At 40.5% G+C, this 13,867-nt stretch overlaps 1 protein-coding gene across 2 annotated transcripts in view; it reads left to right on the forward strand.

Annotated features, from left to right (window-relative positions):
* Window positions 1–12,624, forward strand: part of LOC109899062 (proto-oncogene tyrosine-protein kinase receptor Ret-like) — a 28,373-nt gene extending 15,749 nt beyond the window's left edge. Inside the window, exons 2-20 of one of the 2 annotated variants that reach the window (XM_031835880.1) lie at window positions 2,917–3,162; window positions 3,523–3,804; window positions 4,067–4,305; window positions 4,405–4,600; window positions 4,804–5,003; window positions 5,098–5,389; window positions 5,775–5,906; window positions 6,040–6,150; window positions 6,264–6,377; window positions 6,568–6,824; window positions 6,926–7,073; window positions 7,259–7,366; window positions 7,819–8,036; window positions 8,282–8,404; window positions 9,153–9,223; window positions 9,419–9,556; window positions 9,819–9,918; window positions 10,343–10,490; window positions 11,654–12,624. In XM_031835880.1, coding sequence (XP_031691740.1) covers window positions 2,917–3,162; window positions 3,523–3,804; window positions 4,067–4,305; window positions 4,405–4,600; window positions 4,804–5,003; window positions 5,098–5,389; window positions 5,775–5,906; window positions 6,040–6,150; window positions 6,264–6,377; window positions 6,568–6,824; window positions 6,926–7,073; window positions 7,259–7,366; window positions 7,819–8,036; window positions 8,282–8,404; window positions 9,153–9,223; window positions 9,419–9,556; window positions 9,819–9,918; window positions 10,343–10,490; window positions 11,654–11,811 — 3,281 coding nt within the window. In that variant the 3' untranslated portion in view covers window positions 11,812–12,624. Of the gene's footprint in view, window positions 1–2,916; window positions 3,163–3,522; window positions 3,805–4,066; window positions 4,306–4,404; window positions 4,601–4,803; window positions 5,004–5,097; window positions 5,390–5,774; window positions 5,907–6,039; window positions 6,151–6,263; window positions 6,378–6,567; window positions 6,825–6,925; window positions 7,074–7,258; window positions 7,367–7,818; window positions 8,037–8,281; window positions 8,405–9,152; window positions 9,224–9,418; window positions 9,557–9,818; window positions 9,919–10,342 lie in introns of both variants that reach the window. The other variant, XM_031835881.1, reaches the window with a different exon arrangement.
* The last annotated feature ends 1,243 nt before the right edge of the window (window positions 12,625–13,867 follow it).

Raw genomic sequence — 13,867 nt, forward strand, 5'->3', positions numbered from 1 at the left:
GAACTTTGCGACCTTTTGCCACATCTCAGGCTTCAAACATAAAGATATAAAACTGTATTTTTTTGTGAAGAATCAACAACAAGTGGGACACAATCATGAAGTGGAATGACATTTATTGGATATTTCAAACTTTTTTAACAAATCAAAAACTGAAAAATTGGGCGTGCAAAATTATTCAGCCCCTTTACTTTCAGTGCAGCAAACTCTCTCCAGAAGTTCAGTGATGATCTCTGAATGATCCAATGTTGATCTAAATGACTAATGATGATAAATACAATCCACCTGTGTGTATTCAAGTCTCCGTATAAATGCACCTGCACTGTGATAGTCTCAGAGGTCCGTTAAAAGCGCAGAGAGCATCATGAAGAACAAGGAACACACCAGGCAGGTCCGAGATACTGTTGTGAAGAAGTTTAAAGCCGGATTTGGATACAAAAAGATTTCCCTGCTTTTCTTCAGCAGGGACAGGGAAGATGGTTAAAATTGATGGGAAGATAGATGGAGCCAAATACAGGACCATTCTGGAAGAAAACCTGATGGAGTCTGCAAAAGACCTGAGACTGGGACGGAGATTTGTCTTCCAACAAGACAATGATCCAAAACATAAAGCAAAATCTACAATGGAATGGTTCAAAAATAAACATATCCAGGTGTTAGAATGGCCAAGTCAAAGTCCAGACCTGAATCCAAGCAAGAATCTGTGGAAAGAACTGAAAACTGCTGTTCACAAATGCTCTCCATCCAACCTCACTGAGCTCGAGCTGTTTTGCAAGGAGGAATGGGAAAAAAAATTCAGTCTCTCGATGTGCAAAACGGATAGAGACATACCCCAAGCGACTTACAGCTGTAATCGCAGCAAAAGGTGGCGCTACAAAGTATTAACTTAAGGGGGCTGAATAATTTTGCACGCCCAATTTTTCAGTTTTTGATTTGTTAAAAAAGTTTGAAATATCAAATAAATGTTGTTCCACTTCATGATTGTGTCCCACTTGTTGTTGATTCTTCACAAAAAAATACAGTTTTATATCTTTATGTTTGAAGCCTGAAATGTGGCAAAAGGTTGCAAAGTTCAAGGGGGCCGAATACTTTCTCAAGGCACTGTATAAACTGGAATTAGAAGCCTAAGTGTTGTTGTCCATTTGTTTAAAATAATATATATATGTAGAGTACCAGTCAAACGTTTGGACACGCCTACTAATTCAAGGGTTTTTCTTTATTTTTACTATTTTCTACCTTGAAGAATAACAGCGAAGATATCAAAACTACGAAATAACAGAATTGGCATTATTTTAACCAGTTTCATGAGGTAGTCACCAGGAATGCATTTCAATGAACATGTGTGCCTTGTTAATTGTGGAATTTCTTTCCTGCTTAATGCATCTGAGCCATGAACAGCTCAAATAAGCAACGAGAAACGACAGAACATCACATGAATGTCAGTCAATCCGGAAAATTTCAAGAACTTTGAAAGCTTCTTCAAGTGCAGTCGCAAAAACCATCAAGTGCTATGATGAAACTGGCTCTCATGAGGACCACCACAGGAAAGGAAGATCCAGAGTCTGCAGAGGATAAGTTCATTAGAGAGTTACCAGCCTCAAATTGCAGTTCAAATAAATGCTTCACAGAGATCAAGTAATAGACACATCTCAACATCAACTGTTCAGAGGAGACTGTGTAAATCAGGCCTTTATGGTCAAATTGCTGCAAAGAAACCACTACTAAAGGACACCAATAAAAATAAGAGACTTGCTTGGGCCAAGAAACACGACCAATGGACATTACATTTGAGAATTTTGGTTCCAACCTCTGTGTCTTTGTGAGACGCAGAGTAGGTGAATGGATGATCTCCGCATGTGTGGTTCCCACCGTGAAGATAGGAGGAGGAGGTGTAATGGTGTGGGGGTGCTTTGCTGGTGACACTGTCTGGGAATTATTTAGAATTCAAAGCACACTTAATCAGCATTCTGCAGCGATACGCCATCCTATCTGGTTTGTGCTTAGTGGGACTATAATTCCTTTTTCAACAGGACAATGACCCAAAACACATCCCCAGGCTGTGTAAGGGCTATTTGACCAAGAAGGAGAGTGATGGAGTGCTGCATGAAATGACCTGGCCTCCACAATCACCTGACCTCAACCCAATTGAGATGATTTTGGATGAGTTGGACCTCAGAGTGAAGGAAAAGCAGCCAACAAGTGCTCATCATATGTGGGAACTCCTTCAAGACTGTTGGAAAATCATTCCTCGTGAAGCTGGTTGAGAGAATGCCAAGAGTGTGCAAAGCTATCAACAAGGCCAAGGGTGGTTACTTTCAAGAATATAAAATATAAAATATATTTCTTTAACGCTTTTTTAGTTACAACATGATTCCATATGTGTTATTTCATAGTTTTGATGTCTTCACTATTATTCTTCAATGTAGAAAATAGTAAAAAATTAAGAAAAACCGTTGAATGAGTAGGTGTGTCCAAACTTTTGACTCGTACTGTATATTTACCCCCCAAAATATATGGGGGATTGGAAATGATCCCGACAATTACATTGATAGAAACTACAATCTATCTGCAATATTAAAGCTGATCTACCCTCTAAACAAGATAAAAACAATTTAAAAAATATCCCTGTCTGTTTTTGCCAACACTGTTTATTTGTTTTTTTCTGCAATCGATACACCAGTTTGTTTATAAATGTTCAATTGTTAGTGACAAAAACAAAAATGAACAAAAGGTCATGCGAAAACAAAAAGATATTCAAACAAACGCAGGATGACCTCATCGAGCATTCCATGCACTCTCAGCATCTGCCCCAGTTGCTGCTGCCCTCTAGAGATGAGATGTGGAAGTGTGCTGTCTGCCTGTGCGCCTAAGCTCGAGCTACCTCTATTCCTAACACATGGTATTTCTTTCTTTTCGCAGGGTCAGTTGGGCTCTACTTCCCCCAGAATCAATACAAGGAGACTGTGTATGTTGGGCAGTATGCAGGCACACCCGTGCTCCAGGTTCACGCCATGGTGGAGAGCGACTCTCAACAACCCCACTTCTACCTGTGGTGGAACACCCTCCTGAAGCCTCCAACCTATGCCCCATGGTTCCACCTAGATGAGACCACAGGGATACTCTCCATGAATAAGACCCTGGAGTGGAGTGACTTTGACTCTCGATGTGAGTTAAATAGAGACAGAAATATGTATTTAATGAAGTTGACTGTGCAGTCTATTTACTTTGCATATACCAATTGTCAATTGAACACAACACTCCAACATGTTTCCAATATAAAGGTATATTTAATATTATAAAATGTGTGTGGGGAAATTATTTAAGTTGCTCAGCTTGCACGCTTTGTGCATACCAATAATGTTGAGCTTCACAGTGATACGTCATGTTCAGGGATCTGCTTTCAGAATCAGGACAGTAATGTAATTGCATAATAGCCCAGAAAGTGCCCAGTCATCAAGAACAAAATGCACTGTGGGAGATTAAAATGGGGGCCTTTGTTTCTGCTTTGGTTCTCTTGCTGATCAGATAAGCTTTGGATACTGCCGCTGACTGTCAAGGCGGCGACCAGACCCGTGAAGAGTTTCCTCCATGGCCTCCCTACCGTACGGGTCAGCCTGACCTTCATCAATGACACAGTGCCACCGTGTGGCCAGACCAGACCAGAGCTGGAGAATCTGTGTTTCCCTGACAAGGACCTGAACTCCCGCATTAAGGAGAACAGGTTCCCCGGGGCCATCCGCCAGCTCAGACAGCTCACCAGGTTAAATGTCTGCCCCAACTACACCATCTCCTACAGTGTGGAATCAGGTTAGTCATGCTACACTCCCATCCACCCACACTGTGTCTGTGCTTGATATTATGAGAAACATCAGACTCTTGGCAGGTCCCTACTAACCTTGTATGGTGAGGTTACCCCATGTTCTTACTCTTACAGAAATGTTTCTATTTTCAATTACCTTTTTCCTTGCTGCTCCAGTAGCTCAGTGAATATGAGACTACAAAGTCTGGCAACATGAGATTAACACGGTATGTTGTTTACATCCCCTCTTTGTGTTCCTTTTGGCTCTAGATGTTCCAGCCCCATTTGCTATAAATGACAACACCACTGAGTTGATAGTGACCGCTCCTTTGGACCGCGAGGAGAGAGAGACGTACAGTCCCGTGCTGGTCTGCACAGTGCAGACTGACACAATGATAGACAAGTTCTTTGTTACACTACATATCAACATCTACGACGAAGACGACAATGCACCTTATGTCAATGAAACAGACACAGAGGATGTGGTGCTTGAGTTTGATCGCATGGAGGTGACTTTATTTAACTTTACTTTGCTTTACTACCATACTGTATATCAATAAATTACTATAAAATGTATAATTGATACCACTGTTGTTGTTGTTTTTCAGGGAAGTTCTTTTGGCAATTTATTTGTCTATGATAGAGACACAACACCCAGGTATCCCATAAACCAGAGTCAGAACAGATTTGTCGGATATATGATGACCAATGACTCATGGATAAATGAAATGTTCACCATAGAACACTCTTTCAAAGAAGAGAAGGCCATTTTTGGCAACGTCCGAGGCACTGTTCATGAGTTCTGTGAGTTGTCCAGTTACACAATCATTCTTAGGGCTGGTTTTCCGGACATAGATTAAGCCTAGTCGGTTTTCAGTCTGCGACCATGTTTAATAAGTGTCCAGGAAACTAGACCTTAATGTGACAAACATTCACAAAATCTTTTGATCGATTCATTAAATAAACAACCCCCCCCCCCCCCCCCCCCCCCTTTGTGTGGTATCTAGGGCTTGCACTAAAGAAGCATTTGTCTGTAACCGAGAATAGGACCCTCCAGCTGGATTACCTGGTCAATGACACCACATACCCCGGTCCAGAGGGAACTGTGATGCTGCACTACAATATCACCATCTTACCTGTCCCCATCCGCTTCACCAATGTGACATATCTCTTCACCACAACACGTAGAGCTAACGTCTTTGCCCAGGTACCTATTGTTGACATAGCCCTCTTTGCATGAGAACAGGGATACTGCTAATAAAATGCAGTACCCGTATGATCAATGTTCCTTCTCATTTTAGGTTGGTAGAATCTGTGTGGACAACTGCCTGAAGTTCCGGGGCATCAATGTCATATACCGGCTAGCGGTAACAGACAAGACAGACAAAAATGTGTCCGGCGACATACAGTCATGCTTCACGGCGATTAGCATCGCACAGAGCCTCAAGGACATGGCGGGGGTGCTGTATGTGAACGACACAGAGGCTCTCCGCAGGTCAGAGTGCCAGGACCTGCAGTACGTGGTCATTGCTCAAGAGCAGCAGAATCAGCTGCAGGCTAGCACTCAGATCCTCATTGTGCTCGATAGCAATAGTAAGTACACTCCTGAGATAGTATGTACTTTCCCAGCAATGCTCAAGACTGATGCTGATTTGGCCACAGAGATTACCAATGAATGAGGAATATGGCATCCATGTTTGGAAGTCGTCAGTTCTGTCTGACCTCCTGATATGGATGTCGTAGTGTTGCCCCTTTTTCAAGGCTCATTCCTCATAATATGAGACATGTTGTTGTATACTTCTCTAGAATTATGAAAAAGTAGCAGTGTAGGGAATACATGTCAAATTATGTTAGCCTTATCCATAGCTTTTTTTCCAAGTCTGAGACTGGTATGACCTTGCTTGACAATTGCATCATAGTGAAGGATACAGTGAAAAATGTGTGTTGTCTTCATGAACTTTGTGTTTATGTTGTGTAGTTGATAAACAGGATACAGAGAACCATTGGTTCCTCTCCTGTGCAGAGGGGCGACAGCGTGGGGACTGTGAGAACATCAGAGGCCTAGGGGCTACCACAGGGAGGTGCCAATGGAGACAGGGCTCTGAAAAAGGTATCCACGCTGTACATAATTAGGGGTATTTGATGGGCACAGGAAATAATGCTATCCATATATTGTTGGTTTCTTCTATCAATTAACTATTTTTTATTTGAACTGACTGTAATATTTCTCCTCTATCTTTCAGGAATATCAGAAAGCTATTCCACCTGCTCCCCTGACCTCCGCACGTGCCCTGATGGCTTTTGTGATGCAGTCGAAAGCAAGGACGCGTCAATATGTCCTCAGGATTGCACAAGTAAGAAATGTCTCAATCATTTGCAGCCAATTATATTTGTATTTTTGTTTGTTTCATTGACAAACTTTTGTATTGTTGAATTCAAGAAATTCGCATGTGTTTGTCTCTCTCAGTTGAACCCATTATCGGAGGTCATGAGAAGGGCATCATGTCTGGCATTAGAGCTGGCTATGGAACCTGCTACTGCTACTCTGAAAAATGCTTCTGTGAGAAGGATGATATAGAGGGTGAGTTGTTTCCATGTATTGACCCATAATACCATCCATATACGTAGGTAATGAAACAGCATTCCAAGAGATATTTCAAGATATGATATGTCAATCAAAGGTGAAATTACAGTTTGCCCTTTGTTGTCTAAGGATGGTTTACATGGTGTCTCTTTTTGACCCCTGACCCCTTCTACCCTGTCTGATCCAGAGGCCATGTGTGACGACGTCTGCAAAACCATCATTGCCACCGCGGTGCTGCTCTCCTTCATCGTCTCCATCCTCCTGTCCTCCTACTTCATCCATCGCTACCACAAGAACTCCCCCAAGCCCCCCATCGCCTCGGCTGAAATGACCTTCCGGCGGCCCGCACAGTCCTACCCCATCAGCTACTCTGCTAACAATGTGCGCCGTGGCTCGTTGGACTCTATGGAGAACCAAGTGGCCATTGACACCTTCAAAATACCTGTAAGGCCTTAGCTAATACGACGTTTGCCAAATTCCTGAAACTTTCCCCAAATTCCCAGCAACTTTATGCTTTTTAAAGTGTTACTTAATTGCTTTAACAGGAGGATCCCAAATGGGAATTTCCACGCAAAAACCTGGTGCTTGGTAAAACCTTAGGAGAAGGGGAATTTGGGAAGGTTGTCAAGGCGACTGCATTCCGGCTGAAAGGAAAGGCTGGCTACACCACAGTAGCTGTGAAAATGCTTAAAGGTAAGACTAGAGCAAACAATAGGAAAAATTATTGTCATGCAGTAAGTCAGTCCCTAGGTGTGTGCATACTGAATATACAGTAGAAGAGCTATTTTTATGATGTGACTTTTGGCCAGACCATGATCGATATAAGGTGAAGTATTTTATGAAAGTATTTCATAATTCCCTCTTTTATTTTGCAACAGACCATGCCTCACACAGTGAACTGCGTGACCTCCTGTCCGAATTCACCTTACTGAAGCAAGTCAACCATCCACACGTCATCAAGATGTTCGGAGCTTGCAGCCAGGATGGTAAGGCTTTTTAACCATCCACTCTGAGCCACTCTGGGGTCACGGACTAAAAAAGTTTGGGAACCCCTGCTCTACAGACTATCTACAGAATATCAGTAACATTTCAACTAACTATCTACTAACCCTAACCCACCATAGGAGGGTATCAATGTTGCTGAGTAACGGTACCTTCACCAATGGAGAAGTGTGTGACATGAGAATATTGCCTTCAGATCACGTCCTTTATGATAGCAAAGCCTCGGAGGCCCAGTCTGATGAAATTATACTCAAAGTCATCATGAAGTTGTTGTACAATTAATTGTGGACCCAGTTATTAATGAAAACATGATGTCCTTGCAATGCTTCACCTTCCGGTGTTATACCTGGTATACTTCTGATGCATCTTTCATTCAAAACCGCCAGACACTGTAGGCCCAAGTGTGTGTTCTAAAGTGGTGTGTCTCTCCATCTAGGTCCAATGTACCTGATTGTAGAATATGCCAAATTTGGGTCACTGCGCAACTTCCTGCGTGAGAGCCGAAAGGTAGGACCCAGCTACATGTCGGGCAACGATGCCAACCGCAACTCGAGCTACCTGGAGAACCCAGATGAGAGGGCACTCACCATGGGCGACCTGATCTCCTTCGCCTGGCAGATCTCCAGGGGTATGCAGTACCTGGCTGAAATGAAGGTGCCTGTATAGCAATTACCTTCAAAATATTCGCTATTGGGCGTATCCTCACTTACACTTAAGTCAAATGTTCAATTAGTCTCCAGTTGACATCAATGCATGACTCATTGAAAATGTGACTGAACTGGAAGTTAGAATTCCATGCTACACTTAGCTGAAGTTCAATGTGACTCAGTGTTTTGTAAAGAAAGGAGCTGAGCTTGAGTGGCTGTAAGAAGCTTGTATTGACTAATGTATTCCAATAGCTTGTTCACAGGGACCTCGCTGCAAGAAATGTCCTAGTTGCAGAGGGGCGTAAGATGAAGATTTCAGACTTTGGTTTGTCCCGGGACGTGTATGAGGAAGACTCTTATGTGAAGAGGAGCAAGGTAGGGGTCCCAAATGTCAAATACACTATTAATAAAAAAATTGTCTCAATTATATTGTTTTCGAAATTGTCTCAATTATTATAATTTTGGTAACACTTTATTTGGATAATCGATCTCGTAGATGAGCATCTACGATAATCGTAGATGCTCAACAGCAGTGTTTCCCAAACTAGGGGTCGCAAAATTAGAAAATGGGGTCGTGAGAGAAACACATTTGAAATAAATGTGAAAATAAACTTTTTTAAATACATTTTTAAAAATCGCGGTTGGTCCATAGAACCGGGGTTACGTCAGTAACCTCCAGTAGCCATTAGATGTGGTTGTAATAAACTGAGTGGTTTCTGTTAAACATTGTCTGTTGCTCACTTTGTTTTACATGATGGGGTCGCAACCATTGTTGGATATCAAAATGGGGTCAAGGACCAAAATAATTTGGGAACCCCTGCTCTACAGACTATCAGTGACATTTCAACTAACTATCTACTAACCCTAACCCTATCGCCAACCCTTACCTTAACCCTTATCCTAACCCTAAACTTAACCCTTACACTAACCCTTATTCTAAACCTAACCTTAACCCGAACCGTAACATTAGAAAGCAGTTGCTTATCAACAGATAGTTTGTTGATAGTATGAACATCTACAGATGGATAATCCCAGGCTATCCAGAAAAAGTGTGGCCATACATTTCTTTAACAGAACTGACATCACAATTTCAATTCTCTTCTTTTTTGTCTCCTCTTTTCAGGGTCGAATCCCAGTGAAATGGATGGCAATAGAGTCCTTGTTTGATCACATTTACACAACACAAAGTGATGTGTGAGTACCTTTCACAATCAGCTTAAAACTTCTGTCATACATATGTCCATATCCAGAACCAACAATGCTTGCATGATCAAAAACCTACCTACTCAATTTCACTTGGATAGAACACACAGCAAACATCAGAGTCACTATTTCATCCATGCATTAGGTGGTGCTATTAATGTGGTGTTCTACTCTGTCTCCTGACAGCTGGTCCTTTGGTGTGCTGTTGTGGGAGATTGTGACACTGGGCGGAAACCCGTACCCAGGCATCGCCCCTGAACGCCTCTTTAACCTCCTCAAGACTGGCTACAGGATGGAGAAACCAGAGAACTGCACGGAAGAAATGTACGATTGCCACTTTACTTTACCCCAGCGTCATTGTACCCACAGTAAAACTCACTGCTACTCTATTACACACTGATAATGACATCCATGACTTGACCTACCAGCAGAAAATCCACCCCTATTCATTCTGATGTTGTAGGCATCTATTGTAAATTGTAGGCGAGCCATCCCATTAGTTTATTATAATTATATATTCTAAATTGTAGGTAAACCACCCCTTTAGTTGTTTTACCTCTGGTGGTGTATGAATGTGTTTCTGCAGGTATAATCTGATGCTTCGATGCTGGAAACAGGAGTCAGACAAAAGGCCCATATTCGCAGACATCAGTAAAGAACTGGAGAAGATGATGGTGAAAAACCGGGTAGGATCAAGCAAAACAACCAACACTCGTTCTCTGTCTAAAGTGGTCATTACACTGTTCACTGGTAGTTACAGTACACACACTGTTATAAATGGAGTAAACAGAACAAGATTAGTTTTACGTCCAACAATAACTTTAACCAAATATCTGGTGAACACCCCCAAAATATGGCCCCGGGCAACATGTGCACAAGTTATAATTACAATAGATAGCAGTTAGTCTTGTGTTGAGGTAAAGAGGCCAAATATACTGTAATGTTGAGGATGCCAAATACAGTGCAAACATGATCCTACAAACCTACGATCCTAACTATGAGGTTATGTTAGGTCTTAGCTACATGGTAGGATGTGAATGTATTAGCATTATGATCCACATTCCTGATGTTAGTGATTAGCCATATTAGGTGTTCCTCTCCTGTTGTCAGGATTACCTGGACCTGGCGGCATCCACGCCAGCCGATGCCCTGCTGTACGACGACGCCCTCTCCGAAGAGGACACACCCCTAGTGGATTGTAATAACGCCCCTCTCCCACGAACCATTCCCTCCACATGGATTGAAAACAAGCTTTATGGTAGAATTTCCCATGCATTTACTCGATTTTAGAGACAGGATACACAAACTCTTTTTTTTGACATGTTGTGATTGGCTTCCTGTAGACCGTGTGTGACTGTGATCTAGGCATGCTTCCTGAAAAAGTCTCCCATTTCTTAGAAAATGAGAGTCAGTGGAAAAAGATCATCTTGTGTCTGATGATTACTATTTGGACCTGCTTCTGATGTACATGAAACCTGACCAAAGTAATGACATATCTGTAAATAGTAAACATTTCTATAATAACATTCCCTTATATGACATATTGTAATCCACATTCATACCCACATATGTATAGGATTGTTAGGACACTCATACATTTTGGATGACATAAACATTCAGAACACATTCCAACATTCCACATTGTCTGTATAAATTTGGAAAATACTATTCAAAAACAGTTTGACATTTGAAACAGGTCCTTGCTGAATCAATCATTATCTATTTAGTTTGGATTCCAAACTGTTTTAAGTTATCTGAATTGTTTGTGTGTATATAGGCTACCTATTAAGCATATAGATTGTTTCTACAATGCTGAATAGAGAAACAGTAAGGCTTTTGAAATAAACTCTTGGCTAACATAGATAAACAATACTTTCTAAAAGTATTTCATAACAAATTCCCAAACAAATCCCACTGATCCTAGGCATTTCCAGTTGATAGTTCATAAAAGTATTTAGCAATAAGATGGCTGCCAGTGACATAGTTACCATGACTAACTTGGTGTCCATGTATTCTGTTACAGTGATGCAATTATTGTGTCTGCTTTATATTGAGAAAACAATTATCAATGGTGCATGAGCCAAGGAAAACATTTAGAGATCATGACATACATTATCAATAATGTACCAATAATTGTTGTGTTCTTTTTCTTTGAAATCATATTTAATCAATCCAGTACATTATCTCAGTTAAACTGTACAGGAACTATGGACATCATTATTGTCTGTGAAGTGATTTCTTCATAGAATTCTAAATTGATAGCCTTATCATGTTCTTATGTCATAGTCAAACATCAGTCTATAATTCACTTCTGTCAAAAATGTAAAAGGGAAAAAAATGAGTTTCTTTTTGAGAGCCTTACTGTCTGCATTCTACTTTTTCTTTACTCAGTGCAGAAAAATGATATGTTCTCGTTTTTAGGCATGTCATACCCGAACTGGCCTGAGAAGAGCCCGGTACTGCTCAACAGACTTGATGCCACTAACCCAGTCTTTACAAGATATGCCAATGATAGTGTTTATGCAAACTGGATGGCTTTGCCTTCACCCGCAAAAATTGTGGACAACCTTGATAGTTAAAAGCAAAAACTATTGTAGAAAATAAAGATTCCTAATTGGGTAGATGTGTATATTTATATAAAAACTGTACATATACAATCTAAAGTTGGTTCCCTTTTATTTCTGTTGCACGAGTATTCCAAGTTAAAACTGGGGGATTTAAAAAGTATATTTGCTGTAAAATGGCTGGAATTTCATAAACCATGCTTCAAGCAGCTCTTCGGTATGTTAATCATTACCTCAAGGTCATGTTGGTCAAGTATCATTGCATGACCGTATACCAGGTTGTATGTCAATGTTAATGTCTTTCAAGTGCCTGTGCCGCTTCTACGATAGTCTCTAATTAGTAGTATGCGACTGTGAAGATCTTGTTTCCAGCCGATGAATTAAAGGGGAGTTCTGTACCATCACCTGTCCTCTATCGTAGACCTGTGAGGTTAAGGTGGACAAAGTGTGGACACTGAGTTCATCCAGAAAAGCTGCAAAGTTTCTACTTGATAGAATCATGTTCTTTGAAATGTAAAAGCTGCTTTTGTCTTTCCCCTTTAACGTTTCCAAGTATACTTGCCAAAGAAAAATAAGAGAACCACGTTTAGTTGAAGACGTTCTTTCTTTTACACCAAAAGTATCAAAAGTGAGTGCTACTGTGTCGTTAGGACGTGAGACTATAAAATATAAAATGTGGGAATGTCAAAACTGCAGCTTGCCATTTGATTCCTCGTAATGGCAATCTTTGTGCAACAGTTATCTATGATTTTGAAAACAAATGAATGTTATTAATTGTTATGTTGTTATTACATGATTATGTTGCAATCAATAAAAAGTTCAAATATGTGCAGTCTATTTATATTTGACAGCCTCCCCTTCTCTCATCAGCTGTAATAATGTTATAAATAATGGAAGCACATTGTGAATTAACCTTCTTTATGTCTAACAGGTAGATCATGACCTTTTTCAGTAACACATGCTTGGCAGAATTAGATTACCTTGTTATTTAATACAAATATTTTGTGTGTGTATGTTACTCTTTAAGATCGGTTTAATGTAGTTGTCATTGGAGGAGGGCAGGGAGGGAAGTCTAACCTGAACCTCAACTTTCCATGTCTACTTCCTTGACAGACTATTGTTGTGAGGCCAAATAATTGTTAACCAGAACATGTGTGCAGCAGAACTGTATTATCATGATGGTAACTCAAAGATTGCACAATATAACATTATTTTAGGGGATGGAAAATGGCTTCTGTGCCATAATGAACTCCTTGATTTGCCCTGACAGAATGAGATTGTGCTTTTAATGACAAAGTCCTATCCAAGCATTTAATTAAAGATATTTACCACTGCCATTCAGCCATTGTCTAAATAGAATATACGTGACCTAACATACTGAACTTGCTGCCCAGTGTTAGAGGTTATAGCCATCCCGTCATGCAAAAGCTATATTTGTTTGCAGTAAATTAATTCCAAGAAATTGAATTTCTTGCCTTGCAAGAAATGATTGTATTTGTCACATGCACTGAGTACAACAGGTGTAGACGTTACTGTCAAATAATTACTTCGACTACACAGATTTACACATTTGAAAATAAAAATAGTAACCCAAGAGGAAGAAAATACACAAGAATTAAGCTATATAAAGGGAGTACCAATGCCAGTACAAGATCACTGTGCAGGGGTTTGAGGTATTTGAGGTAGATACAGTTGAAGTCGGAAGTTCACATACACTTAGGATGGAGTCATTAAAACTTGTTTTTCAACCACTCCACAAATTTCTTGTTAACAAACTATAGTTTCGGGCAAGTTGGTTAGGACATCTACTTTGTGTGTTGACACAAGTCATTTTTCCAACAATTGTTTACAGACAGATTATTTCACTTATAATTCCCTGTAATCACAATTCCAGTGGGTCAGAAGTTTACATACACTAAGTTGACTGTGCCTTTAAAACAGTTTAGGAAATTCCAGAAAATTATGTCATGGCTTTAGAAGCTTCTGATTGACATCATTTGAGTCAATTGGAGGTGTACCTGTGGATGTATTTCAAGGCCTACTTTCAAACTCATTGCCTAATATTGAAACT

Source organism: Oncorhynchus kisutch, linkage group LG11, assembly GCF_002021735.2.
Source record: "Oncorhynchus kisutch isolate 150728-3 linkage group LG11, Okis_V2, whole genome shotgun sequence".
NCBI classification, from domain to species: Eukaryota; Metazoa; Chordata; class Actinopteri; order Salmoniformes; family Salmonidae; genus Oncorhynchus; species Oncorhynchus kisutch.